The sequence below is a fragment of the Syngnathus scovelli genome, chromosome 2 (genome assembly GCF_024217435.2).
Source record: "Syngnathus scovelli strain Florida chromosome 2, RoL_Ssco_1.2, whole genome shotgun sequence".
Lineage (NCBI taxonomy): Eukaryota > Metazoa > Chordata > Actinopteri > Syngnathiformes > Syngnathidae > Syngnathus > Syngnathus scovelli.
In genome coordinates, this window is record NC_090848.1 from 14,955,963 (window position 1) to 14,983,837 (window position 27,875).

General features: G+C 40.8%; 1 protein-coding gene across 1 annotated transcript in view; it reads left to right on the forward strand.

The window, feature by feature from the left end:
- The window catches only part of plxna2 (plexin A2), a 141,910-nt gene that overhangs the window by 84,824 nt on the left and 29,211 nt on the right, over window positions 1-27,875 (forward strand). The window contains exons 5-14 of the mRNA XM_049755054.2: window positions 1,423-1,523; window positions 8,011-8,134; window positions 10,878-11,031; window positions 13,162-13,258; window positions 18,169-18,283; window positions 18,721-18,921; window positions 19,464-19,560; window positions 20,649-20,848; window positions 25,882-26,033; window positions 27,683-27,800. Coding sequence (XP_049611011.1) covers window positions 1,423-1,523; window positions 8,011-8,134; window positions 10,878-11,031; window positions 13,162-13,258; window positions 18,169-18,283; window positions 18,721-18,921; window positions 19,464-19,560; window positions 20,649-20,848; window positions 25,882-26,033; window positions 27,683-27,800 — 1,359 coding nt within the window. The remainder of the gene's footprint in view (window positions 1-1,422; window positions 1,524-8,010; window positions 8,135-10,877; window positions 11,032-13,161; window positions 13,259-18,168; window positions 18,284-18,720; window positions 18,922-19,463; window positions 19,561-20,648; window positions 20,849-25,881; window positions 26,034-27,682; window positions 27,801-27,875) is intronic.

Sequence of the window (27,875 nt, forward strand, 5' to 3'; positions counted from 1 at the left end):
AATTTCTTACGGTATAGCCCCAGGGACTGACAAGATGTACACACACCACCCCCTCCTGTGTCATTGGTTTTCAGTTGCGTACTTACCGTAATTCATGCCAATCAGCCTCATTTGCAAACATTGTCTAGGAGGAGGCTTCAGACAAAGATAGCTATAGTACAAAATATGTGATGTTAAAACTTAAAAAAAAACCACACGATTACTAAAACACTTGCATAAATAAATGACTCAATAACTCTGCATCCCAAAAAGACGTGTGATATGTTAGTAGTAATTATCTCAACATGGAGGTTAGGTTCATTTAAACCTCTAAACTGTCTTCGATAGAACAAAGCACATATTTGGCTTCCTTTGTGCTCGCCAAAAAGCTCACCACAGTTAGCCCAAACAGTCGCCAGCCCAGCGCACGTTTCCAAAAACCACTCCGATTGTTATTTTCACCCGGTCATTCGAGCCATCGTCAATTGTACAGAAGCAGCTCATGAGCTATTGATCTCGGCTGCACTCTGTCAGACCTTGTTGTCATTAGCCAGCGAGGCAATGGAGAGGCAAGAAAGACAGGAGTGAGATGTTAATCTGACGCTGAAAAATGTCCTTTCCATCATTTTTATCTAAAGTGGTGTCACCGTGTTCTCTACTATGAACAAGAATCCTAAACACATCCACTTACGAGACGGCTGTCTTGTTTTGGTGTTCGAAACACATCTTAACCTTGTAAAAAGGCACTTTTGTGTTTTTTAAGTGTGGCCACGGACTGCCTCCACCTTAGTGGACAGATGCCGTGGTGCAGACGAAAGCCAAGTGATGGCACGAGAAGCCTCTCTCTGCAGGCCAACTGATCCCAGCTGCTCACTGCTGGTTCTTGATCTGGCTGGCTATCAAGGCGACAGTTGCTTCCTACTTGACAGCGACGTACAAACGTTCATATTATTCACTAAAAGAAAGAATCGACACATTAGGTCATTTCTGTTGGGGGAATAACCTCATAATGTCATCACATATGAATGATGCTAAAGACTGTTGGGATTGTAGTGTCGTTTGTAGCTGCGTGAGATTGATCATTGAGTTTTGTTTGTGAAGAAGTATTTGAATGTGAAGAGGGTTCGCTGGTAGCTTCAGACTCAATTGTCTATCTGCTTTCTTTAAAGAAAAATCAGATTTTGTTCCCATTTTTTTGTCAGTTGGATACTATGCAAAAACAACACCACTTTCATTCTCATCTGTACAGATAGAAAATTTGCTTTGAATACATCAACTCAAAAAGACATTTTCCCCCATTGCTCGTTGTGTGTCTTTAGAAAATTTGCCTTGAATACATCAACTCAAAAAGACATTTTCCCCCATTGCTCGTTGTGTGTCTTTTGTCTTTTCTTGTTTGCTTAGGTGGCTAAATTGAAATATTGCTTTCCTATTTGTTTCTAGGTGACCCAAGTTCCCATCGAGTCCTGTGAGCAGTACGGGACGTGTGGCGAGTGCCTCAGCTCCGGGGATCCGCATTGCGGCTGGTGTGTGCTGCACAACATGTAAGTCTCAGACACACAAAGACCCAAAAACCAATTAAAGTTTGAAGAATTGGAGGAAATTAGACCACTTATGCATCCCTTACCTTTGCATTTGCACACTTTCATCTGCTGTGCAATCAATATGACCCACTAACGGCTGAACAGCGAAGCACGGAGTGACACCCCCTGGTTCAGAGGTGTAATTACATTATGAGGAGTGGAGAAAATGAATGCCTTCATTTGTTGGAAATGCAAGTGAGACTGATGAAATGACATCTTGCAGGATCTGAATGTGGCCCAGTCCCAAAGAGATTGAAAAACATTCCTATCTTGTCTGTTCTTTGTTGCTTGAGCACACAACCATCAGTCTGAGTTGTTTGTCAGCTGCCACATCTTGAATTCCCCACTTAAAGTGCTGATTCTTTTTTTGGGTTGCAAGGATGCAAAAGCAGCCCCTCTCTCAAAAGGTATAGAGGAATATTTGTGTGTGTCAGAGCATGGCAGCAATCATCATTATCGCGATGGCGGCCCCAAAGTGCACTTAAAGTAATTTGCATCACTCCAAAGCCAGGACAGGACAAATAATTGCCTAGTGACAAGGTAATTCAACATGTTCCTGCATAGGTGGGGGGGAAAAAGTGGCGGGGAGGGTGTATTCGTTACTGTCTGCGTTCCTTCATACGCAGATCATTTAGCATCGCATTAGCTTCAATGTTTGCATGTTAATCATGTGCTTTTGTGTGGGTGAGCGAGGGGATGAAGCCATAAAGCAATTGAGGTGGTTGCGAGTTTTACAGATGCTACCTTGCAGTGATAACAAGGCCAAACAAAAGTTTACAATGATGGTCACAAAACTGTTAAAAAGCAGCAAAAGTGTCCTGACGATATTGCATGCTGTAATGGCCTCCCCACTTTAGCGTCTATACTTGAATAAATTCATGTATAACTCAAATTAATTGGTGATGTTCATATGCAGTCCATAAGTGTCCAAATAATCAAAAGTTGAATGTTTATCGGTGCAACAGTTGTGAGTCTCCTCCCTCAGATCATATATTTGTTGTGATGCCAGACTGAAAATACAATGAAGACAGAGTGGAATAGAAACAAAATAGATGTAGCTTAGCTAACAGTTGTAAACTCTTGTCATTTTGAAACGTTTTTTTTAATTGCATTTACTTTGCAATTTAATCACCATGCTGTATTAAATATCAAATACATATTGGCTAGAAAGAAAACTCAGCATATGTTGTATTTTGTCCGGGTGCCATTTTCTCCCTAAGGCAAAGTCACCACTTGAATTGAGAGTGATGATCTTTAAGTGGTCAAGCAGCTGTGGCGTGCTAAAAGCTGTCAGTCTCATTAGCATGTTTGCGTGCGTCTTGTCTACGTGTCGGTCCGTCTCCCTTTACACGTGTCCAAGCACACGGCCAAACCTCTGTACTGTACATTTGAGGGATAAAGAAGGTTAACAGGCAGCCATCTGTTCTCCTAAGACCACCTGTCCTTGCTTCTAATCCCCTTCACGCCGTCCTGACCCCTTCATGAGTGTGGCGGCAGTATTTAACAAAGTTTCTGCAAGAACAATGACAATGGTGATGATGACCTCTTCTTTGGGCATACCACACGTTGTTGCATATTTTAAGAACGCAGGCCTGTGTTTGCTCGAAATGGACCCCTCATGACACATAATGAGCCATTAAACCACAGAGTTGAAGAAAAAGTTCTGAGAATATCATTAAGCCTTAATTTGCTCGTACTGATCGTCCACATTGAGAGAAATAGCCTTCTAGTTTTATTTTTTTCAAATCTAATTAAACCCCACCACATTTTTTGACTGATTGATACGGTTGAACGATCACTTTTAAAATTATAATATTGTATTTGAGCGGAATAGTTTATCCATCAATGATCTATACTCATGTCTATAGGAAGACACTTAAAAAAGAAACAAGACGTATTAAAATATTGGATAACTGAATTGGCATACTATTCAGCACGTCCGTCTCAGAGGTGCAGGGTTCGATTCCAGCTCCAGCCTCCCAGTGTGGAGTTTGCATGTTCTCCCCGTGCCTGCGTGGGTTTCGTCTTGTTTGTCTATGTGTGCCCTGCGATTGGCTGGGAACCGGTTCTGGGTGTCACCCACCTCACGCTCAAAGACTGCTTGGATGGGCCCTCGTGAGGATAAGCAGTTCGGAAGATGACTGAATAAAAGTAAATCGAACATTCTTGTCACCGCTATACCAAATGTTGGCAACAGATTTCAGGCATCAGACTGATTCATGTTTGATGATTGCATTCGACACCAATGCACTTTAATTTGGTTCATATTCACACACAGCATGGTAACACTGAGCCAATCCAGGTTAAGTGATGAAATGTTGATGTGTCCATGGTTGCGCTAACAAATTTAAGAGCAAGAGTCAATCAAAAACGACTGCAGCCTTCTGCCTTCATCGAAAGCGTCCCTTCATCTCTGGCATTGGAGATGACACGTCTTGCCAGCTGTGCTGCCACCCACAGCTGTGATCACCCCTGACTCCCCTGCGCCCCCTTACTTTCCCCAAGCTGTTGATTCTCCTAAATTATCTTTCCCATGTCTGAGTACCCCCTGCCAAAGCACAGTTCATATCTAAGCTACGCCACTCATCTCGTCTACCCGTTTAAGACGTTCTTCCCTCTCGAATGAGCTCTGCCACACGCCAGAGATGGTTGCACGTAAACATCCCTGACTTTGATCACCCCCCCACCCTGCTCACAGCTGCCTTCCAACACGTCCATCCTTTTTTCTTCTCATCCTACCACATCTCTCTTTTATGTCTTCAGTGGTAGTTAATTGAACACAGAGCGCTATCGACCTGCTTTGCCGCTGTGATTGTGAGCGAGGTGACAAGATGGCCGGGGGGTGGGGGCTGCTGCCGTCCCCTTCTTTTTGCTTTCTCATTTCTTCCTTCTTTGTCCCATTCATGGGAGGCTGCAAGGTCCTCTAATCACCCGCAGCTGCGAGGCCTCCCCTTCGTACTCGGAAGAATAGCAAAGCTCTGAAAACGATAGCAGGAGAATGAGAGAGTGTTTGATGATGCACACTCATCAGCCCCGCCAGCATTTGATTGCACCTCAAAGGGAGATCATCATCATCTTGAGCACTCTTCATTCGCCGTCTCGCTCATGGGGTAGTTGAGTCTTCATCTGACCGTGAGCCAAAAAACATCCACTCATTCCTAGACAGCATCTCAAGGGTTGTTAGGTTGTCGCGTAGTCTCACGGGCATCTCCCGAAAGAGGATTTTACATCAGAGGAAGTTAATGCCCGGTCATTCGTTTAGACATGTAGTTTTCTCAATCTAACTTGGAATGGGAATGCAGTGTGAGCGTCACAGGGTTGGAATAGTTATCACGGCATGGTTAGCTGATTCCTCTGTGAATGGCTGACAACTAGTACAGGGTGTACACTACCACTTCCCCAATGTCCACTGCAGAAGGTATTGGGTGCACTGAGGATGCACATTGGATGGATAGATCGATGGATTACTGCATGGATGGAACATATGAATCGATTCCAGAAATGAAAGACTGCCACAGTTTGGCTTAAGCCACAATGGTTGAGTAACCATCGTGTTGAAAGTGTGTGAAGCAATCATACCAAATTCTTCAGCCTCTGCTGATCTTTTACTCTCATATGCACAAGTTTATGTTTATGTATCAGAAATGTCAGGCACCAAGTATAATTACAGTACAGCACTATAGTTTAATAAAAAAGAAAAATCAAACTAAGCCTTGCTGCTATTAGCAGCTTATTTGTGTGTAGTAAGGCTTCTTGTCAACATTTCCCGCTCAGCTAATGAGAGAGGCAAAGGGTCAGCTTCTAACTACACAGAGATAATGGCCATGACCCGAAACCATGGCAACAGCAGCCATCCTGCATTGCCCTCCTACCACACTCACCCACATCCACATCACCCACTCTTTCACTCTTTCATCACACATTGCCTGACCAAATTAAATTTTATTAATAAAAAAAATAATTTGTCTCACTCGTGAGTCGAGTTAGCGACAGTAAAATCTAAACTTGTCCTAATCATATAATATCTTAATTCAATATACAGTAATCCCTCGCTACATGGCAGTTCATTTATCGCGGCTGCAGTACATTGTGGATTTTTTTCCACAAAATAAAAATAAAAAATTCTAAATTGAGAATTATGGCACGAACGTTGCCCGCATGCCAGCAGAAGACAGGGAGTGCCCACACAATTGCAGTACATACACTTGTACGTACCCTTTTATAATAAAGGTTGTTATATTAATAAGAGTTGTAAAACATATTTACAGTATTGTACCTTGTTATAAGAATTTGTAATAATAGCAAAATAATTCTAAAAACATATTTACAGTATGTACACTTGTACCTTGTTATAAAAACGTTGTTATAATAATAAGAGTTCAAAAAACATATTTACAGTACACTTTAGCTACATCTACATATGTTACACACACACACTCACACACACGCACGCACACACACACAGACACACACGTATCATATTATATATTTATATAGTTATATTATTCATGCATTATTTTCTCTATGTCATTTATACTACGTATTAATATAGTATTTACATGTTTGAAAGTATTATTTAATGTTCTAATGATAACATATGCACTTATATAGTTTAATATACATTTATTGAGACACAAAAAATGTATGTACATATGTTAAAAATGAGAGGTTGACACTACTTTGCGGATTTTCACCTAACGCGAGTGGTCTTGGCACCAACGAGGGATTACTGTACATATAATAAAATAGTACAAATAAACACATATATAGAGAAAAATGAGATGTGTACGCTAACTTTTTCCAGTGGGATCTTCAAAATGCTACACTGCTTCACTAACTCTGCACTTTCTTGCTCACTGAAGCCCCATGGAGAATTCATTGCATATTAGTGTTCTACATGCCTTCTGCGTGTGCGTGCACATGTATCATCTTGGTCATATGCTGGATGTTGATTCTGACAAGGTAATTGTGCCCAGCGTTGTTAGATAGAGATGTGACTGAGAGTCAGCAGGGGTGAGTATGTGCTTCAGAAGCATGATACGGGACCTAATGCGTATTGACACGCGTGCACGCCCACAGCTTGTAGTGGACCATCAGCCAGCGCCGCGGACCGGGGCTGACCCGTCGGAGTCCAATTAGAGCTGCGGCGACCAGACATCAAGCAAGCAGGCTAGACACTATGGAGGAGGATCGACTGTAGGAGGTGTTAATAAGGAGGAAAGAAACGGTTGTTGGCGGGGTTTTAATGAGGGACGTGGTAGATTTCGGAGACGTCGTGTGGAAGATGCATGAGCTTGCCATTAGGAGGGAATAGTGTCATTTGCACTCTATTTGAGCTATGTGTGAGAAGGTTAGAGAGTTACAAAAAGTCTCACGTTAAGACATAATTGTTGACAAAACATGCCAGGTCATGGTACCATAGTTGCTATATTGGGATAAACTTTGATGGAAACAAACAGCCGTGGTTCACAATTGTTGTTTTGCCTGTGGACTTACATATGTTCACTGGGAACATCTCCATTCATGCTTCATTTTCACGTTTGTTTGCAGAATTAAAATGGAAACTGTCAAAGAATCAATAAGAATAATTATTGATTCATACCTTGTTTGGTGCGTAACAATTAGCAAAAAATAATAATAATTGTCGTAAGTAGATGTTTGGAGATGTCTTGTTCTGGAAAAAAAAAAAAAGTAATCAGTCTGCTTTCTAAAGACCTCCAGAAATCTGCACTAAAATTCTGCAGATTCAGACCATTTTAATTTTGACCAGGTATCTAAACAATTAATCGATTTTTAAAAATATGTATCAATTTTTTGATAATTGATCAGTTGTCGATTAATCATTGATATATTGATCTAAACTGACCTTCTATAACTTTCCAGATTTTTATTTCTTTATGTAAAAGCATTAGTGTTAATGGCAAGCCAAATACTAAAGAAACTTACAAAGAATTAATTATATGTTGAATAATGCATTGTAGTAGCATTCCAAACTGGCTGCTCCCCTCATAAAACCTTAAGCACTATATTTATTGTCATACAAATAAATGCAGTTACTAACATAAACTTTTACCCATGTAAAATAAAATCAAACAGTATTACTATAGAAAAACTTCAAAACACACACGTGGCATACACAATTGGCAAGATATGGCAGTTGGCGGTTGTGTAGCTAGCGCAATGAAGCTAATGGCGCAATCTCCATATTCACCAAGGATCTCTTGTAAATCCACACAAACAGATGGGCTCCAATTTACCACACCACTCGCATCGATGCTTCAAATGAAAGTCCTTGGTTTACAATATAATCTACACACTTGTTGCATGTTTTGGATTGTTCAATCCTGAGGGGAATCTGCACATTGAGCACCTATCACGTGTTATTTAGAAAACAACTGCCCCTTTTTTTTGTTACATTAAGTACAATGAAAGGCTGTCGTCTGTTCAGATGCTCCCAGAGGAACCGTTGCAATCGTGCACATGAGCCGTACCGTTTCGCCGCCTCTCTGGACCAGTGCGTGAAGATCACTGTGTACCCCGACAGCATCGCGGTGTCTGAGCCTAGTGTACCAGTAAGTTTACACAAACACACGCATGGATGCGTGCACACACACACACACACACACAAAATACATACATAATGCCAAAGAACTTGGACATGAATGTCAAAAAGTACTTTTCATCTACATAAGTGCTACCTACGTACAGAAGCAGAATCGTGAAATGACTCCCTTGTCTTGATTGTGTGTAATGCATAAACATGAGACAGGAAGGTTCATAAGAGCTTTGTGTTGGCGTTTCAGCACGCATACGCATATTTGCATGGTGCGAAGCAACCAATATGGTTGCCAAGATGTGTTTGTGTGGGAGGCTGAGTGGGTGGTAAATGTTGCCCAAGTGCACAGTGCGTTTAGACGCTAATTTGGGCAAAAATGTGCACATGTGTGAGGCTCGCTGCACATCTACTGGTAAAGCTGAACGCTACTGAACCAGACCATCGCCAACAATTCACAGTTGGCGACTCACCCACACACCTGGCAATGACTTGCTTGCTGCAGTTAAAGACTGCAGCCATTGGTGCTCTTATCAAAAAGCAAAGTTTTGGGACTCCACAGGTTATCATTTTATCAAACTACATCCACAAACAACATGCTGCGATTGTCCAGAAAATAAGCGGATTCACCAAGTCTACTTTTGCTGTATTTGTATATTAATACAAAGGGGTGAGACGACAGGAAAATGTGTGGTTATTTCAGAGGCAACACATTTTTTGTTTTAACAGAAGAATATGGTATGTCTATTTATTGTTCTGTTTCTGGCCATCATGTCTTACTCAGAACTCCCCTCAACATGTTTGTTTCGAACTATCCACAAGAACACACTGACAAAATTCATAAGATTCCAAAGGGCCAGTTAACTATCTCCATGACAACGCCGCCTCCTCACTCGAGTGCTAGGAAAAGAGAGGAAACAATCCAATCACCTTTATTACACCTCATGCCAATTAGGCTGCCAGAATCTAAAAAAAACTCCCACTCCACCGCCGGTAAGGCGGCCGAGGGAACAAAATAAAACCAAAAAAAGCTTGACAGTCAGGAGACAAGTCTACTTTGTGTAGCAGAAAATGTTGAGTGTTTATTCGAGATATGGACATGTCGAGAGGCTAATTACCATGAGAGGTTACTCAGGAAATTCCATGTCAAACAAAAAGCACTGATTGTTGTGTCTGTGGCAATCAACCATCCCCAGCATAATGAATGAGAATGGACATTTTAAGACTAGTGTTAGTTTCCAGACGTGAACACCAACAAATGCAGCACTTGAAATAAGAGCCTTTGAATCACAGTTTGTGAGTCAAAGCCGAGTTTGAGGCAGGCTCGGAGCTACTTACGCAACGCCGGCTTGCTAGCGATGAGTTTTGGCTGACTACTAGTGCGGCTAAATATGTCCCTGCAGTGTTGCACTGATGGTTCAAAACTGGAAGAAAGAGTTCCAACTGAGTACCAATTTCCAAGCAGAAGTCAAACAGTTTATTCCTATCTTGTATGCTACCTTTGTCTATGCTTTTAAAATGTCGGAAGTCAGCGAGGAAAAAACATACTGATTGCGAAAAAACAAAGGAAATTGTTGGATGGCTTTTGGTTCAACTGAATCTGGTTAAGCACGTCCTTGCAGGACATCGCAATCTCCAGAAGCACAAAAACACCGCGCAACGTGCCCAAAAGGTGGTGCAGTAGACAAAACACCTAAGCACCTAAGTGACATTGGGAAATGACACCCGGAAACGAATTTTGCACAATTGTGTTGTTGAGTAACTGATTATTAAATTTCTGCCGATTTACTTGATGAAGGCTGGAAGGCTTGCTGACTATCATCAGAGATGACTCAATTGCTTTGCAATTGTTTCATTGCAAGGGGCCTACAAATGGCCTGAGCCATGTACCCGGACTGTTCAGACCACAAAGTAAATGGCACTACTGCCTTCATAATAATAATAAGACTTATAACAATAATGATAATGATGAATTAATATTTATCAAATCGCAGGTGATCAACATTGATTCTTAACAATAGAAACTGATGAAACAAGATCGTCAGCATCCTTTTGACAGTGACCATCCTTTGCCAACACGGGACACCACATCATCCGCTGTCGGGACATTGTGCATCTCTTAAAAGGCCGACAGTTAAGCTGCTCGGTTGCCTCGTTGGTCCCAGCAGCCCTGCGGTGTTTAGTTCAGAGGCAGATAAAAACAAAGAGAGGCTTCAAACAGCGTGGCCCATATATAACTGCTAATGGACCAAGACGATGAAATGCCACGATGATAATTACCCGGGCTACTGTCTCCTTTGGATGAGAGCGTGATCACATGACACGTGTCTGAAAAATGTATTTATAAATAAGTTTATTCCCAGGCAGAGCAGCAGAAAACTGCCTCGCCTGTGTCACCGCTCTCCCGAGAATGACTTCAAACGAGCGCATCTCCATATGCGCACGTGTGGCTTTTCGCATAAGTAATTCACAACGTACAGAACATTCTCATTGCTCCATGCTAAGCTTACCTAAACGGTATCTCCATTTTATAGTGATATTAACTTAACAATTTCACAATGAGGTTTATCACATTTCCAAAGTATGTAGCAAAAAGCAAAGTAAAAAAAACATATTGATGAAACCACATGTATAACATATGTCCAATGTTCTGTTCTTCAAAAAGGTTTCAATAATTTCTTATGATAAACAGTATTGGGTGTTGTTGTTTATTTTGTTGTTTTCAAATAGAAAGTTTCTTATTTCTTTCCTTCCACTCTCAGTTACTGGTGAAGGTCAGCGATGTTCCAGACCTTTCGGCAGGAATAACTTGTTCCTTCGGCAATCTGACGGAGGTGGATGGGCAAGTGAGTGGCAACCAGATACTGTGCGTGTCTCCTGCTGCCAAGGACGTCCCTCTCATCCCATCCGACCAAGGTACACTTGATACTATCATCACAGCAAACCACCACTATTTAGTAAGCAATCAAAGTCCAGTTTCTTTTACAAAAACTGAAACCAAGCCTTGAACTCAAAATATACACATACACCATTCATTCAGCATCATCTTCAGACCAGTGCACATCAAGCTCACACTGACCCAGCATCGGTGGAGTAGCCGAGAGGTGTGCCTGATAAGAAGCCCTGCCATATTAGTACGTGATGGAGAACAAGATTGGTACCCTCTCCCGGCCTGTGGCTGATGGTACGGCTGAGCGCATTAGGGCCCTCCGGTTGTTTGCGGACGCAAATGTTCCAACATGTTGGTTTGGGGATGACAGGGAAGTTAATGTAGTGGATTAGCTCTCTGGCACTGAGCAACGGTCTCCTCCTGAGAGATATATTACCTGGACAAAGAAAACACACTTTATTGCGCAAGAAACCATATTTGGGCACATGAGCGAGAGTTCAAAATGGAAGTTAGACCAATGTTAATTTTAAAATAACCATAATTTTACATATACATATGTATATCTGGTTAGTTATTTGTCGCCGCAGTCGCTGATCATGCTGGAGTCCAATATTTTGGCGTCTCCACTCTTCCATTGCTCTTCTGCAAAGTGAGTGAGATAGCTGTGTGGCTTAAGAGAAGATTGGGGGAGTGCGACTGACATTTACCTGAGGGAGAACATTCGTGTCTGGGCACCAATAATGCATTCCCCTGTGGGAGTTGTGGGCAAACAGACCTGTCATTTACTCACAGGATGGAGGATTAGCACCCCCACTGCCCAGCCTCCTCAAAACACACAGTGATTCTCACACTCACTGCACATCATCTATTATTCAGCATGTTTGGTTTCAGCACCTTGTGGCCATCTTGTCACGCCAAAAGACATACTTGGGGTCCAACAACAGCTGTTAGAATTTGTAATGATACCCAGATACCCAAAAAAAAAGCACAAAACGAGGGCTTGGAGTTTTTGACCTTTTGACCCGAGTAGTTTTCATGTTCTAGATTAGTCAGACATTAACTTGACAACAGCGTGCAAAATTAAGGAGAGCGTCTCATTTCTGAATCTTGGAGGTGTTTGTGCCGACAGCAACTCTGCACCGGATGTTCAGAGGCAAACGTGTCCACACACTTGTGTGAAACCAGAGCCTGATTCCCAACAGGTGCTATGGAGAGAACAGGGCATTGTGGGTCACACAAACCTCCTACACACTGAATGTCATCTGAAATTCAGGCTGCTCTGCACAAACAAGTGTACACATCACAGTCTCACACACACACACACACACACACACACACACACACACACACACACTGTATTTATGGAGTCTGTATTCCCGTGTGGCTAGATGAGATAGATGAGAGGCTGTTTTACTGCGTGCACCGGAACGCTGCTTGGATACATAAAAGAACACAAAATCTTACTATGTTTTTACAATTTATCTTCTCAAGTAAATGTATTATGGTAATTTGAATATGATATCATTTCTTCTGTTTCGGTACATTCACAAGTAATTCAATGTGTTCAATTGTCTGACAAGGTTGTTTACCAATAACTTGCACAACACATTCTTCTGTGAAATTGCCCTATTTTAACACAGATTATTGAATGGGTCCTGATTAGGGAAGAATAACATCAAAAGATCCATTACCGCTGACAAATTATTTCACAAGACAAAAATGCCTACTGAAGACATCAATTGACGACTTTAACGCTAGTTTAAACATCAAAAACGTATTATATGAATCCCCAGATATAATAGATATTCCTCCCAAGGGAGTTTGAGAAGTGTATTACGGACATGAGCGTGATTTAAATGGGCGCCTAGTAAGTACTTTAATGAAATGCCATAACATCATTGCTTTTTCATTGTTTTCACCTTTGACCTTTTGGTCTATTGGCATTTATATCTTTTGTATCACATGTATCATGCTTTGTATGTGATGGCTTTGATGGCCAATAAATCATCTGAATAAGAAATCAATTATGGACTCTCGCAAAACCTTTCCTAATTCCTTAGGACCACATTTCTGACAATACAATAAATAGTATGTTTGACTGACATAGAATGACAATACATTGTCTTCACCTTCTTCTTGTGTCTCCTCTCTCTCAGATTGGTCGGGTGTTGAGCTAAGACTCAATTCAAAGGAGACGGGTCAGATGCTCATTAGCACGGAGGTCAAGTTTTATAACTGCAGTGTCCATCAACTGTGAGTAACTCTCTCATCTCCACATTTGCTGCCCAGAACCATATTGGATCAATGCTAGGAAACCATAAATGTATTACATAGTCTTACAGACTCGTCCAAATAAAATAATTACTGTTACTAATCATTTCACCACACACATCTCCGTTGGAACATCTTTGTGGGGACTCTGAATGTTCTCCCCATGATTGTGTGGGTTTTAGGTACTCCCATTTTTTAAGTGCTATGGATGGATGGGTAGCTCATTTTATTTCTATTTATCTAGATTCTTTCATGGGACTCAAGGACACTTACTTAACCCGAGATACAAATTACAGATTTGACACATTCTCGCAAACTTTGAAAAACTCTCTTTCTCTTTCTCTTCTCTCTCTCTCTCTCTCTCTCTCTCTCTCTCTCTCTCTCTCTCTCTCTCTCTCTCTCTCTCTCTCTCTCTCTCTCTCTCTCTCTCTCTCTCTCTCTCTCTCTCTCTCTCTCTCTCTCTCTCGTTCTCAACTTGTTTTTATCAAGCTTTAATCAAAGTGTTAAAACAATCACACAATTACTGTGTACTAAATAGGTGGATGATCTCCATGGCTTATCTGATTAACAGACTAGAGCAGGTAAATGGCAGCTCAAAATAGATCACGTCACAAGTAAACAGATACCTGATAAATATTCAATTTCAGAAGGACAGAAAAGTCTCCATGTAAGACAGGCTAATGAGTAAAATGTGATGTGTTGAACTTGGAATTAAGAACCTTAATAGCCCTGAGAAGAGAAATTTACTCAAAAAAGCACATCAGACAGATGACCACTGTGTAGTCCCCAAAAGTGGTTGTTGCACTAGCTGCTATGCTGACATATAGGAAACAATCACTATCTGGCATTGTTGTTTGACCTTGGTGTATTATGGGCTCTGTCGAGGGCCATTCTAGTTCAAAATTAAAATTCTGAGATCTCTGTAGCACATTTGCAATGGCCGACTTCACTTGACTGTGGCACTTTGTGCTCTGTTGAGTGAGCTCCAAAGTACTTGCTGACTTGGAAGTATCACTAAATTGAGTGTGGGAGATTAGGAGGTTTCAGAGCAGCCGCGCTAACAGATGCGCACAAATCCAAAAGCACTCCTCGACGTGAAAAAACAAAATGTTGTCCCCTGCTAAATCAAAGCTAGGCTCTGTTGTTCGGGAGTTTGCATACAACACACACAGAGTCAAAGCTCACTAACCCTATAGCTCCAAATATCTTTGACTCTTTGAAAACCATGTCTGAACGATACAGAAAAAGCAATTACCAGCCTTCACATCAGCTCTCTTCATCAGCGATGACACAAACTTGCACACACATAACGAGAAAAGGGCACGCGGCGCCTCGCCTCGCACACCATCGAAAGCCAGCTTGTGCGCTCTCTACTAGCCTGAGGGGGAGTCGGCCTTATTCTTTTGCATCCGTGGGCTCAGTCAGAGATCCCTCCCATGCTTTTTGCACCCATGAATATTTCACATTGAGTACCGGGAGTAGAGCAAGTAACAGAAGTGTGGCTGTAACAACAACACTGTTATCAACTGCGCCTGAATGCACGGTGTAGTAAATGCCGTTGCAATCGATTAAAAAAAAAAATGTTACCTGGTTATTAAAACATGTCATGTCTTGGGTTATCAAAGTTTTTGACCTTTACTAATAAGAGTAGTTAGCTTAGTTCCATACTTATATGACAAAAATACACCCTTGTCATTCATGGCTAGGACTGTCTGTTTTGTTGTTTTTATTATATTTATAATGTGATGGTTAATTTAATCTCCATATTTCCCATGGGAAATTCGTGTCGAAATCCAAACAAACTGGAGGTCAACCAATGTGCTAAAATAGACTGTGTTCAACCTTCATCCCTTTTTACCCTTAACCTAATTCCATAGTACCGTAATTTCCGGACTATAAGTCGCGGTTTTTTTCATAGTTTGGGTGGGGGGGCGACTTATACTCAGGAGCGACTTATATATGTTTTTTTTCACAAATTTTTACTTGATCATTAAGACATCACTTACAAGTATAGTTGACCACTTCCCATGTTATTTTTAGTATAGTTGATCACTTCACATGCTTTTATTTCTTTATCTTGAACATATTCAAAACATAAAAAATAGAGAAAACGTCAAATAAAGCAATTAACACTTTAAAGCACCATATCCAAGTCCACTGTCTGCTGTATGTACACTTGCTCCATTTTTGCTCCTCTTATATTTATTATTATTATTTATTATTATTTGTTTATTTATCATTTATTCAATACTCTTATTTATTCATTGTTAGTGCCTTCTTGGTTTTTTTTTGTGATGCTTGTATGCATATGTGTACTATCTCACCGAGGGATAGTGGAAATGTAATTTCAATCTCTTTGTGTGTCTTAGTATATAAAAAAATATATCGACGATAAAGCAGACTTTGACTTTGATAAAACAACCAAAAAAAATTATATTTTCAGACGAAACTGGATGAGGGCGCTCTAAATTTTACCGTTGGCCGTGACTCATCAACTGGGTGGGCTTAAGAAAAATGGCACCAAAAAGAAACTCATATTTTGCAGGTTACAAACTTCAAGTTGTAAAATATGCAGCTGAAAACAGTAATCGAGCAGCAGAAAGAAAGTTTGGAGAACCGTGATGTACCAATGGATTACTATTTCAAGTGACGTCAGTAGCGCGGCGCGCCGGTTGTTTACATACAAACGTGCCCACACAAGGACTACCATCATTAGCGGTGACCATTTCTAAGTGACACGGAGGACAACGAGTTTGAAGGAATTAAGGATTTGGAGTGACATAGAAGGTTTGAAAAACTATTATGGCTTTTACGCACGCCCGGTCTCTACTGAGTCGGGGGCCGACGCTCGGCCGAGTGGCTGTCCGCGAACGGTGCGTGGGGCTCGGACATGGCCATTACGCACGCCCGGTCTGTCTGGAAGTCCACGCCGCCACACGCTTGGAAGTTTGTTTTGTTTAATAAAGAGCCGTTTACCAAACCTACGTCTATCCTTGTACTTTGTTAACGCTACAATATAGTTATATAGTAGATCTGTGGAATAAAGACGAGGCTGACGTCAGGGCGCACGCGCGGCGATGTTGACAAAGGACGAGGAATTTGATCGATGGATTTAATGGAATTAAAGTGCACGGATGGTTTGATAATATTATTGGCTTGTATTATAGTTATTTAAAATATAGTTTATCTATCGTTATATGAGCCTGTGGAATATTTTGAAGCGCAAGCGCCCTCAGCCGTGCGCACCCATTGTTGACAAAGAACGATCGATGGATTTAATGAATTGGAGTGACACTGATGGTTTTATAAACATGTTATTCATGTAATAGTTGTCCTTAATCACTCTATATGTTACGTCAGGCCCGTTCTCAGCTCTTTGTTTGTGTTTGTCATGTTAGCATACCTATCGTTTAGCCTGTTGTTGCTATTTAATGAATTGGAGTGACACCGATGGTTTTATAAACATGTTATTCATGTAATAGTTGTCCTTAATCACTCTATATGTTACGTCAGGCCCGTTCTCAGCTCTTTGTTTGAGTTTGTCACGTTAGCATACCTATCGTTTAGCCTGTTGTTGCTATTTAATGAATTGGAGTGACACTGATGGTTTTATAAACATGTTATTCATGTAATAGTTGTCCTTAATCACTCTATATGTTACGTCAGGCCCGTTCTCAGCTCTTTGTTTGTGTTTGTCACGTTAGCATACCTATCGTTTAGCCTGTTGTTGCTATCGTTTAGCCTGTTGTTGCTCGTTCATGACTGTTTTTGGTGTGGGATTTTGTCGAATAAATTGCCCCCAAAATGCGACTTATACTCCGGAGCGACTTATATATGTTTTTTTTCACTTTTTGGGGCATTTTATGGCTGGTGCGACTTATACTCCGGAGCGACTTATAGTCCGGAAAATACGGTAATCCTTTTTACTGTGTTTTCCAAAAAAGAAATCATTAAATTAAAATTAGTACACTTTACATTAAATAAAGCCAGCACACATGAGAGGCTCCACAATATTAAGGCTTTTACGATATAAATAGTCAGAAAGATTAACTGGAATCAACACAAACAAGGCCTGCCTGCCTGCCTGCCTGCCTGCCTGCCTGCTGCATGATAAGTACTTGTTTTGCAGATAACTTGGGCACTTGCATTAAATGCAGCCTGGCATTTAGTAAGCAGAGATACACTCACACACACACTGAATTTAAGTCCGGCAAAACTGTACTGTTTAACTGCTCAAATTTCTCTAGTGTATTCATTATTTGTGTTTTATTTGTTGTTATTTTTTCCTACTTCTTTCAAGTTGTTAGTGCAGATTAGCCTTGAGACTGGCCAATGTCTGCATCAACTGTGAAATGTGCAGCCAGTGGTTAAAGTTCTAAAGTGTGATAAAATAATATTTTGGCATTAATTTAAATCATGTTCATCCTTGTCTCCATACAATGCTACCCAACATTCAAGCACACCACTGTATGTATTGCACATAGACACACAACAGCTGGTAATTACCCACAATGCTGTGCTAATGGTAATTGCAGGATCACACTGTGCCAGTGTCTTATTTGTCCTCATTACTCTACGTCGCCCTACTGTGTCGTCCAGCCTCTTTTATCATGACAGCTGCTTTTTAGCAGGCTAAATATGCCCTCCACCCCACCCCCACCTCAGACGAAAGTGTACATTTTTGAATGTAAAGCAGCAGAAAAATGCATGCTGTGAGAACTTGGCCCTGAAGCTATCAGGTCCACAACCACAAGGACACAACAGCAGGTGTTCACTTGGGGCTCAAAACTCATTTCCTCTGTAGAGTGTCGGCCAACTTGGTCAAACCTGCCCCCCATCCGTTTCACTCCGCCACACTCACTCTGCATGTGTGCGCACGTGTCCCCATGCAGGTGTCTGTCATGTGTGAACAGCGCCTTTCGCTGCCATTGGTGCAAGTACCGCAACTTGTGCACCCACGACCCGTCCAGCTGTTCCTTCCAGGAGGGAAGGGTCAACGCCTCTGAGGTTGGTGAACAGCACACACAACACAGACCTTGGAGACAAACTTTTGAGATTGACCCTCAAAATGTGTCTCAAAGTGAATATTTTTAATTTCTTGGTTACAAAAATATACCTCAGAGTTCTGAAGCCCCTTTATTGATGTCACTCACACATTGCACTATGATTCTATTCTCAAGATGCATTTCCAAGAACAATATATTTGAAAAACATTAGCTGCAATGACATTTGGAGCTGTCTGGACTATATAAAGCATCAGCATTAAGTACCACAAATATATCTCGTTAGCCCGCCATTGTTCTTACTTTGGACCCCGACAGCTCAGTCCATTTGCTGTCCATTATTCAGCACGATGCTAACCCACCCTATACATAGACTTGCGCCCTGTCTGATTATTTACAAGACTAGTTGGCACCAATGTTCTTTTGCTATCCGCCCCACAGGACTGTCCACAGCTGGTGCGCTCCGAGGAGATTCTGATCCCGGCGGGGGAGGTGAAGCCCATCACCCTCAAAGCCAAGAACCTGCCACAGCCGCAGTCTGGCCAGCGGGGCTACGAGTGCGTCCTTCACATCCAGGGGGTCAGCCACCGCGTCACCGCCCTCCGATTCAACAGCTCCAGCGTGCAGTGCCAGAACAGCTCGGTAGGATGCCTTCCCTATTGTTGTCCTCCTCTTCTGTTCTTGGTGCCTGCCGCTGTGTCGCCACTGTATAATGTCAGGCTATTTCTGGAAACACATCACAATGTGCTCTATCTTTCCAAACTGTAAGTCACCGTAGCAACACTGGTTCTTCCCTACAGTCTAGCACACACTGACCTCTGCATTAAATTCCCCCGGGGGATCCAATCTATGGACGTACACATAGTCGGTTTCCCACACATGCACACGGACGAAGACTCACCCAGACACACACTTGAAATGAAAGTCAGACTGGAAATCAGGCCATAACAGGCACTTCAGGACAGCATCTTTCAAGGCCAGAGGGGGATTCGAGTGTCCGCTCAGCTGTCCTATTTCTTTTGCTTTGCCACTTTGGCAACTCTCTGACGATGAGATGATGTAACTTTGGGGTAACAATGACATGCTAGAACCAGTGCATCTACAAGTTTTTCCTTTTTTTTTTTTTTCTTTTTTTTTTGCCGCCTCACAATGAAATCCCACTTTCTCACTCTCCTTATTTCCAGTACTTATACGAAGGGATGAAAATCAGTGAGCTGCCCGTGGATTTCTCTGTGGTGTGGAACGGCAACTTCATAGTTGACAACCCAGAGAACATTCAGGGTGAGTTCAGTCAATACTGGCATATGGTGCCTTGATCAAGCACGCTACATTTCTCTGACCCCCAACACGATTGGAGCAGGTGAACTTGGGTATGGTTTTGTTTGGGCTTTACACCTTCAGGGCAAGTTAAAAAAAAAAAAAAAGCTTTTACTGATCCTATCCCAGGAAAGCATGATAGATCTATTTAAATAACTTATTTACTGTCTTACTTTAAATGTATGTCTTTATTTTATTTAAAAGTTATTAAAGAACATTTACAATACGGCAGATTATAGCTGTTTGCTTGTTTCAAAGTGTAGTCGCTTGCCAGGCTGAAACAATTTAATACAGTACATTACATTATACAGTTTTGTGTGCATTAACAAAAGTACTCCCAGTGTTTAACAATCTTTACAATTGCAAAATAACAGGTTTGATTTGAACATTAAGCATTTATGCATTTTCTGTTTGTACTTAACAAACGAACAGAAATGCATTTCGTATGAACAATATAGCTAATTTTAAAGCACGCGATAGAAAGAAGACTACTAGATATATTAAGTGGTAACCTTTTCAAAATTACTTTAAGTGGATGAAGTGGGACTGAAATTCTACAGCAGTGTTTTGCTGTATTGATGGCTTAGACTGTTGAATTTATAACATTTACTGCTTAAGATTGCAAATTATAAATTATTAAATAAAATTATAAAGAAATTATTATAAATTTCCCACCCCAGAATGATATCATTACGACTTTTTCATGTCAAATTATTAGTTTTACTTAATAAAAAAATTACCTCTATTGTTTACCGTCTATAACCGTCTTTTTGTAGCTCACAATGAATGTTTTCCCTTAACACTAGAACACTTTTCAGTCATCCCAGCATTCTAAACAAGTCAACATGAAATACTGTATCATAAATTGAAATCACTGAAAAGCACAGATGAATGTACTGCTGTGTGAGTGTGGGCTAACATTGCTTCAATACGTCATTATAAAATGAGTGTGCGCTCTTACTGTCACCAAATATTTTAACCCAAGCATAACATAAATTTTGTGTACAATGCATGTGTTCAAATTTTCGTCTCCGTTTTTCTGGATTTCTCAGTTCACTTGTACAAGTGCGGCGCCCAGAGGGACAGCTGCGGTGTGTGTCTGAAGGCCAACAGGAAGTTCCAATGCGGCTGGTGCAGCAGCGAGGGGAAGTGCACCCTGCGTCGACACTGCCCTCCCATCAACCCCTACACCACACGCTGGCTCAACCTGTCCAGCAAAAACGTCAAGTGCACTAACCCACGCATCACTGAGGTCAGCGCATTGCATGTTTTAATGCCAAACTGCGTCTGTTGCACTGTGACCCATATATCACTCACCATTTGAGACAATGTGCATATACATGCAGTAATATTGCAGGGACTCATGTGCAAGCAAGATGGGCCACATGTGAGGGGAAAAAATTGGGTCACTTGCACTGTGTTGTCTGACTGCAGACTTAGTTGTTCTAAAGGCTCGGTAAGCATCAATGCTAGCCTATAGCGGCGAGCTGCCTGTTATTAATAAAAGTCCCCATTTGTCTTCATTCTCTTCACAGTTAAACTTTGAGATCCACAAACTTCCAGGAATTTGTCAACTGAAGCAATGTGCTCAATCAATGAGCACATTGCTTCAGTTGACAAATTATTTTCATGAACCTGTGATAAGGTCATGAAATTACTACAAACATGCACCAAAAAGGCCATTTGCCAAAATATTGCCCCTTTGTAAACTGATCAGTAAGACAACCAGATTTAAACACAAAACTTAAGTTCAGTTCCAAGCACAGGAGTCCAATATGAAATGCACTGCAAAAATTGCTTACAAAATTGATTTACCGTTGCTATCAAAACAAGAATCATTTCAAGGATTGTCATAATTTAAATACCTCAGCTCAAAAATTATATCTGTAAAGTGTTCCCAAAAGCCTAATGAACTGGCAATACATAAAAGATTTATTTTCTTATCTAAAAAAAATAAAAAAGTCGTACTATAAGGGACAGCACCTCAGACTGCCTGTTTTTTTTTTTTTTCTTTGAGATTCTTAAGACAGGTGCAGAATTTAATGTGCTTTGTCATCTCTCAAGGTTGCCCCAACCCTTTGAAAGTGATTGTCATGACATAAAAACCTAATCAACTTTTCATTACATAACCTAGGTTTTAATTTATTGTTTTCTTCCTTTTCTTCAGTATGTGGATGAAAACACAATGACTGTCAACAGTGAAAATGCGTTTCTTTGTATATTAAAACTTATCACCGTTGAGTTGCTTGGAAATAGCCGTCTTGTATTGCTTCATCACTAAACTGAGGCACAAAAACGATTTCAAACATGCAGCAACTGGACACACAAGTTAGAAGCTCTACTGGATCATAACCTTGAATTTTTTATGTCATTCCCGTAAGTGCATCATGCTTTTGTGAGTGGGAAACTGTGACAGAGCGATCAGGAGGTCCTCCCCTTTAATTATGCTTGCGAGCACAGCGGTGCACTGTGGTTCAACGCAGCCTTTTATCACTATATAGGTTCATTTGGCATTCTCTTACCATGCACCTCAGCCAATTAAGTATTGATGTCAATGACATGGTTAATTCATTTTCTGGATTTACACTAGATTAGACAATAAAGAGAACAAGAACAAAAACCATTGTGTATCTGTTTATGTTAATGATGAGAACTAAAAACAAAAGGGCTTGTATGGCTATAAATATGTAGTCAAGTTACAGATTGTTTCTGAATGAACAGCCAATTGGATTGTCGCCTAGGTAATAAATCTATTATTAGGTCATTTAGTATTTTAAGACAAACATGGGAATTAAGAAAAGCGTGTGTGACTTTTTTTCACTAATCCAGGCCACAGTTTTAGAATACTCACTCTTTGAGATATTCTGTAACTGAATTAAAATTAGAAAACATCCTTGTGTATTTTGAAGGCATAGTGGCATATCATGCACTCTTTTGGCTCTTCCGGCATTTATGAGTAAACCAAACACTTTGCACAGCTCAGCAAAGCAAACCCCCAAGCCCCAATTTCTCCTGCAAATATGCAGATGTTTGCATGGTTTCAAATTCAATTCAAATTCACCATACGGTTTTGTTAAGCTGTTTTCACAATAGCAGTTTGACCATGAAACAGATGATTTATTTTTCCATTTGTTTTGGACATTGTTGAAAAATGCCCAACGACTGGCGTCCCTGAACAGATTGTGTTAGATGTTCCCTTGCAACAACAGGAATTATGACTTGGTGTAAGAGATAACTCCCCAAGTCTTTCACATCCAATGAGACAGTATTGTTGGGCTCAGCAAATTTTGCAAGGGTAGCAGAAGGGACTTTTAATGGGTTGGGAGTAAAGTAACATCTTTCGTCCTACTTTGTCTTCACTTTTGAAATACCTTTATAGCACAAGTTCATTGCTTCAAACAAGTTCCTACCTACTTTTGTCTCTGGCTGTGATTAGAATTTCCTTAAGGGGAAGACATCCCTCTGGTGCATTGAATGTATTCATATGTTTGATTCAGATTACATGCACCGAAACCCGGCACACTGAACTAATTTGTATACATACGAGCACATTAGTAGATGTGCCCACCGCAAGATAGGTCTTTTGAATAATGAATATTTCTATTAAGTGCCACAGCACCTCCCACCATGGGCCATTAATATTAAGGTGATCCGGCGAGTCACATAGGGAAACAAGATCAAATGAAGTTTGATGGGCTTTTGAGGGAAGGCAAACCTGTGACGACTTTTTACATTTTACAGCTACAGCAGAAAGGCGTCCCATCCTTGCACTGAATATCAATATTGCCTCGGGAAAGACAAAATATTCTCACTTCTTCACAAGGTGTTGACAGTACACAACAGGCAGGTGGGACTGTCAGTCACTGGCTGTAAAAAGAAACTCCTCGCTCCTCTTTTTGATTTTGCAAGAGTGGGTGGACTGGAATGGATAGGCTCGGTTCTGCCAAGCGACTCTTGTTATACTGTGAAATCTTACAGTATTCAAATTATTGGCCCTTACTATAGTTATTTTGGCATTAGGTTAACAAACTGCAGGTTTACTATACAACAGAGAACACTTTAAAGATGGAAACCTAGTATCGGTTTATTGGCTTTTTGATCAGTGAGCAGATACGCCTGCAAATTGTACTCTGAATTAATTGAAGTGGACTGTAGGACCTTTGGTTGGGCATTATTGTGTTTCGCTCTAAACATTTTGTTTTTAGTCTTAGCATCACTTCCCCAACCATTAGTTCATCTGAAGCAAACACCCTGATGGGCAACCCAAGGCTCCTTTTCAGCTATTTTGGTACCCCTTCATTTCCTTTATTTTTCTCTAAAAACAGATTATCCTCTCAAATGTGCCTAATAGCTTTCCTGGAAGTTCATCTCGCTAAAATTGGACTGCCTTGCTGCTCAGTTGAGGTCATCACATCAATCTTAAATCCTACTCCGATAGTCGACAAAATCTGCAAAGTATCAAAAGTGGGGGTGGTGGTGGTGGTAAGTGGGCAGAGTTCTGACCCCCTAAGCTGGAGCAAGATAAGAGGAAGAAAGGTTCACAGTGAGAGCTGGTTCATACAATGTGCAAGCTGATTGTCCGGTTGCAGGGAATTACCCTATACTGACGGTGTGACGATACGGCCAGGCAACCGTCCTGCTCCATAAATGGATTACACAGAGAGCGTGATGTGGCCGTACTAGATATGATTTGAAGGGTGGTATGTGAAAAGGTCAAATGAAGGGATGGTCTGTGAGTCTGCAAAGGCAATGTCAAAACAGGTCATTGCAATAACTCTAAATATCAGTTGTTCCACTGTACAAAGTATCTTCGCACTGGTGTTTTTTATATTTCTTCTCCTGAGTTGGCCTCAATAAAGGTTCTGTTCTTTCCCACTCTCATGTTGTTTTGTTTGTATTGCCACCTGGGACTGATTAGAGAGGTTCTACGAAACTCTGTTTTCTACAATTATATCTTCGTCTAACAACTGTCTCAGCAATTGCGCATTAACCTTCTTGTTAAATGTTATACGGTTTAATAAACACTGAAGAGATAATAATCTAAGATTCACTGTATTTTTATCTCCAAAAACAATCACCTGGTCCATACAGCAAACAATTTAGGCTGCAAACTAGCTCAGCCGCAATCCATTCAAGTGGTGCATCCGATTACGCTACCATTGCTTCAAGATTTGGCAAATTCAAAAATCATAACCTCCTTGATGCAAACGTCAGATTAGATAGATGAAATTGTTTACGATAAAACTAATGCATTGTGACAGGCTTGCCTAATACCACTCAACTTCCACCACCACTTTTTACTCTCTTCTGGGACTAGGATTTTTTTTTCCTTTCCCCCTTTTGCTTATGTAACTATCTTCTAAGCCGACTCAAATAGCAGTCATTTCTTGACATGGATATATTTAGCCATTATGCCAACATGCCTAAACAGTACTGAAAGATTTAGATGTACTCAGACCCCTTAGGCTGCGCAGTGACACACTTACTTTACATCCATAGCAATTAATGTCCACGGGATCTAGATTACAATGCCGGTGTCCCACAGGGACATCGCAATCCCCCAGTGAGTCCAGGTGGGAGGGTTCTCAAAAGTAACACTCTACAACATAATGTTGGTTTTCTTGTTGGTACTTAGCTTGCATGGCAGGTAGTTGCGTATTGATTGTTTTGTTTCTCTAGCATCTCGACTCTACTGCCGGACAACTCTGTCTTATCGCCATGGTAGTGTCAGCATCATGATTCTGGGCCGTTTTGGTTTCTTAATTTCAGTCACATCCGCAGTTATGAGATTGCTTGCACTCTTCCCATTATCTCGGTTTTTATTGTCTAGAAAAGATTTGTTTTAAAAAGTTCAGTTGTACCATTTATAGGGCACATTAATGGTGGGAAAAGTTTCAACATGATTTACCTTGGTCTCATTTTCTTACATCCCAAAAACCTCTCATTTGAACAAGGGTGTGGAAACTTTTTATAGCCACTGCATTTTATGTTACATCTGCCACCGCAACTGATTCTGAAAGCCCTGGGCAGATTGGATTGAAATGAGAGTACACACAGCCTGAAATCTTATTGGACTGAAACAAATCTAAGATACACAAACTGAAAGTAGTGCAGATCGGAGAAACACTTCAGAACAAAGACAGACGATACAGCTTCATGGAAGACATTTTAAGAATTTAGGTTGTATACTTGTGGTCAAACTGGCCTTGACGTCTCACAACGATTAACTGAAATGATCATCATGATTTGTCGACCCTAATTGTGGCTGCCTTCTGCCCTGTAAAGGTGACCCCAGTAGCCGGTCCCCCCGAAGGAGGCACGCGGGTGACCATCCATGGCACCAACCTGGGTCTGGCCTTCTCAGACGTGGTGGACAACGTGGAGGTGGCGGGAGTAAGGTGTGCTCCTGTGCAGGATGGCTACATTATTGCTGAACAGTAAGTCCTTTTGGTTACACTGGAACATTGGTATCTCATTTTGTTCATAACATTCTTAGACGTATATATGTTCAGCGCATAAACACTTGTGGACTTTTTAAAATTGACCTGACACGCATACTTTACATAGCTTGATTTGTACCGTCCCAAAACCCTTTGACTCTGGCATCACTGCTGCCCTATGTGCAGTTCAGTAACACTCCATGAAGTGAAGCTTCAATTTGTTTCATGAACCAGTTGTTGTTTTTTGTCTCCTTTAAATGGCACTGTTGGTTTGAATCAAGGTGTTTAAAAAATGGCAAGTCAGTGTGCTTTCACAGAGTGCCACAAAGATGAGTTAAAAAAAATAATACAACTACTTTATGAAGGAAATTTGAGGCTTCATTTTCCCTACCTACAATAAATAAATAAGGTTGTACTTCAAAGACGCACATATTTTTCTCTATAGCGCGAGTAATAAATCATGTAACCCAACCTTCATTAGATTCAATTACAACACCCCAATCCAATTACATTTCCCACAACTACATAGAAACACAGAGTTAAGCTTTTATCCCTGCTCAACATCAAATTGAAGAATAGGAGAACATGCACATGCATGCAGGCTATCACAGTCGAGGGTCTCCACAGGCCTTTAACCCCAATAGTTAACTTGACCTACTTCTTCCCCAAGAAACAGAATAGACTCTGTTCACATCAGGGACCCTATATTCGAGTTGATCTGAATTTGTATGGGCGGATATATGACTAAAATACATGAAATACTCATAGTTGCAAAACCACCACAAATGTCCCGCTTGGTTTGAAGCAAACAACTTTCTAGTTGATAGCACACTAATCCATGGACACTCCTCTCCACTGAAAGGAAAATGACAACCTAAAATAAAATAAAAACAGTGTGCTGTACTAATTTGCAGTCAAAATGAGATTTTATGAAGATGTGAACTGAACATGTGAGCTTTGCCTTCAATATCATGTCCTTACTTAAATTTTTGTCGTTTTTCGTCATTAGACTTCCTGTGATGAACTCAGTATCAATATCATGTGTCTGTTTCACTGCTGCTGTCAAGAATATCATCAAGGAAACATTTCCATTCCACTTTTTGACCTTCAAAAAGGCAAAATTACCCTTTTTAGAAAAATATAATTGCGAGGCTTGTCATCTCGGAACCATCAGACGTGTACACTGTTCGACACATTTGTATGCTGACAAATTATTTTATCATAAGATACTTCCTCATTTTTAAAAGCTTAACGAGAACCTAATTATTTTTGACTGACAGAGAATAGTCAGAGTAATATTAGTTTAGGACTATGTTCAGTATCATGGCTGGAGTTTGTGGTGGCCTACAACTGAACCGCACAATAACGAAAGCCGTTTAAAATATATTGCATGCCTTAATTAATTATTTAAGAGAAATATTAGGAAGAGTGTCAGAAAGATGCAGTACGATCATTTACCACTAAAACTACGTAACATAGTCAAAGGTATACCTCATTGAGTATAATGTCCATAGTGGCCATTATTTAGTGGATGGTTGGTGTAGATAATTTAAATCAACTTCCAATTGATCATATTGATGAATTTTTACTTGAATTATATCCTTTATTTATTTATATGAATATTTGATTGTGTTTCGTATTTACAGAATTGTGTGCGAAATGGATGCCGCCCCACCAGAAAGTCAACCCGGTCCAGTCCAGCTTTGTGTCGGGGAGTGCAGACCTGAACTCAGAGCTCGATCTAATCAATTCTACTCCTTTGTGGTACACTTTACTGCTATAAAATACAACAAGCCAGCCATCATTGAACCATTTTCCCAACTGGTCAACCAATCTCAA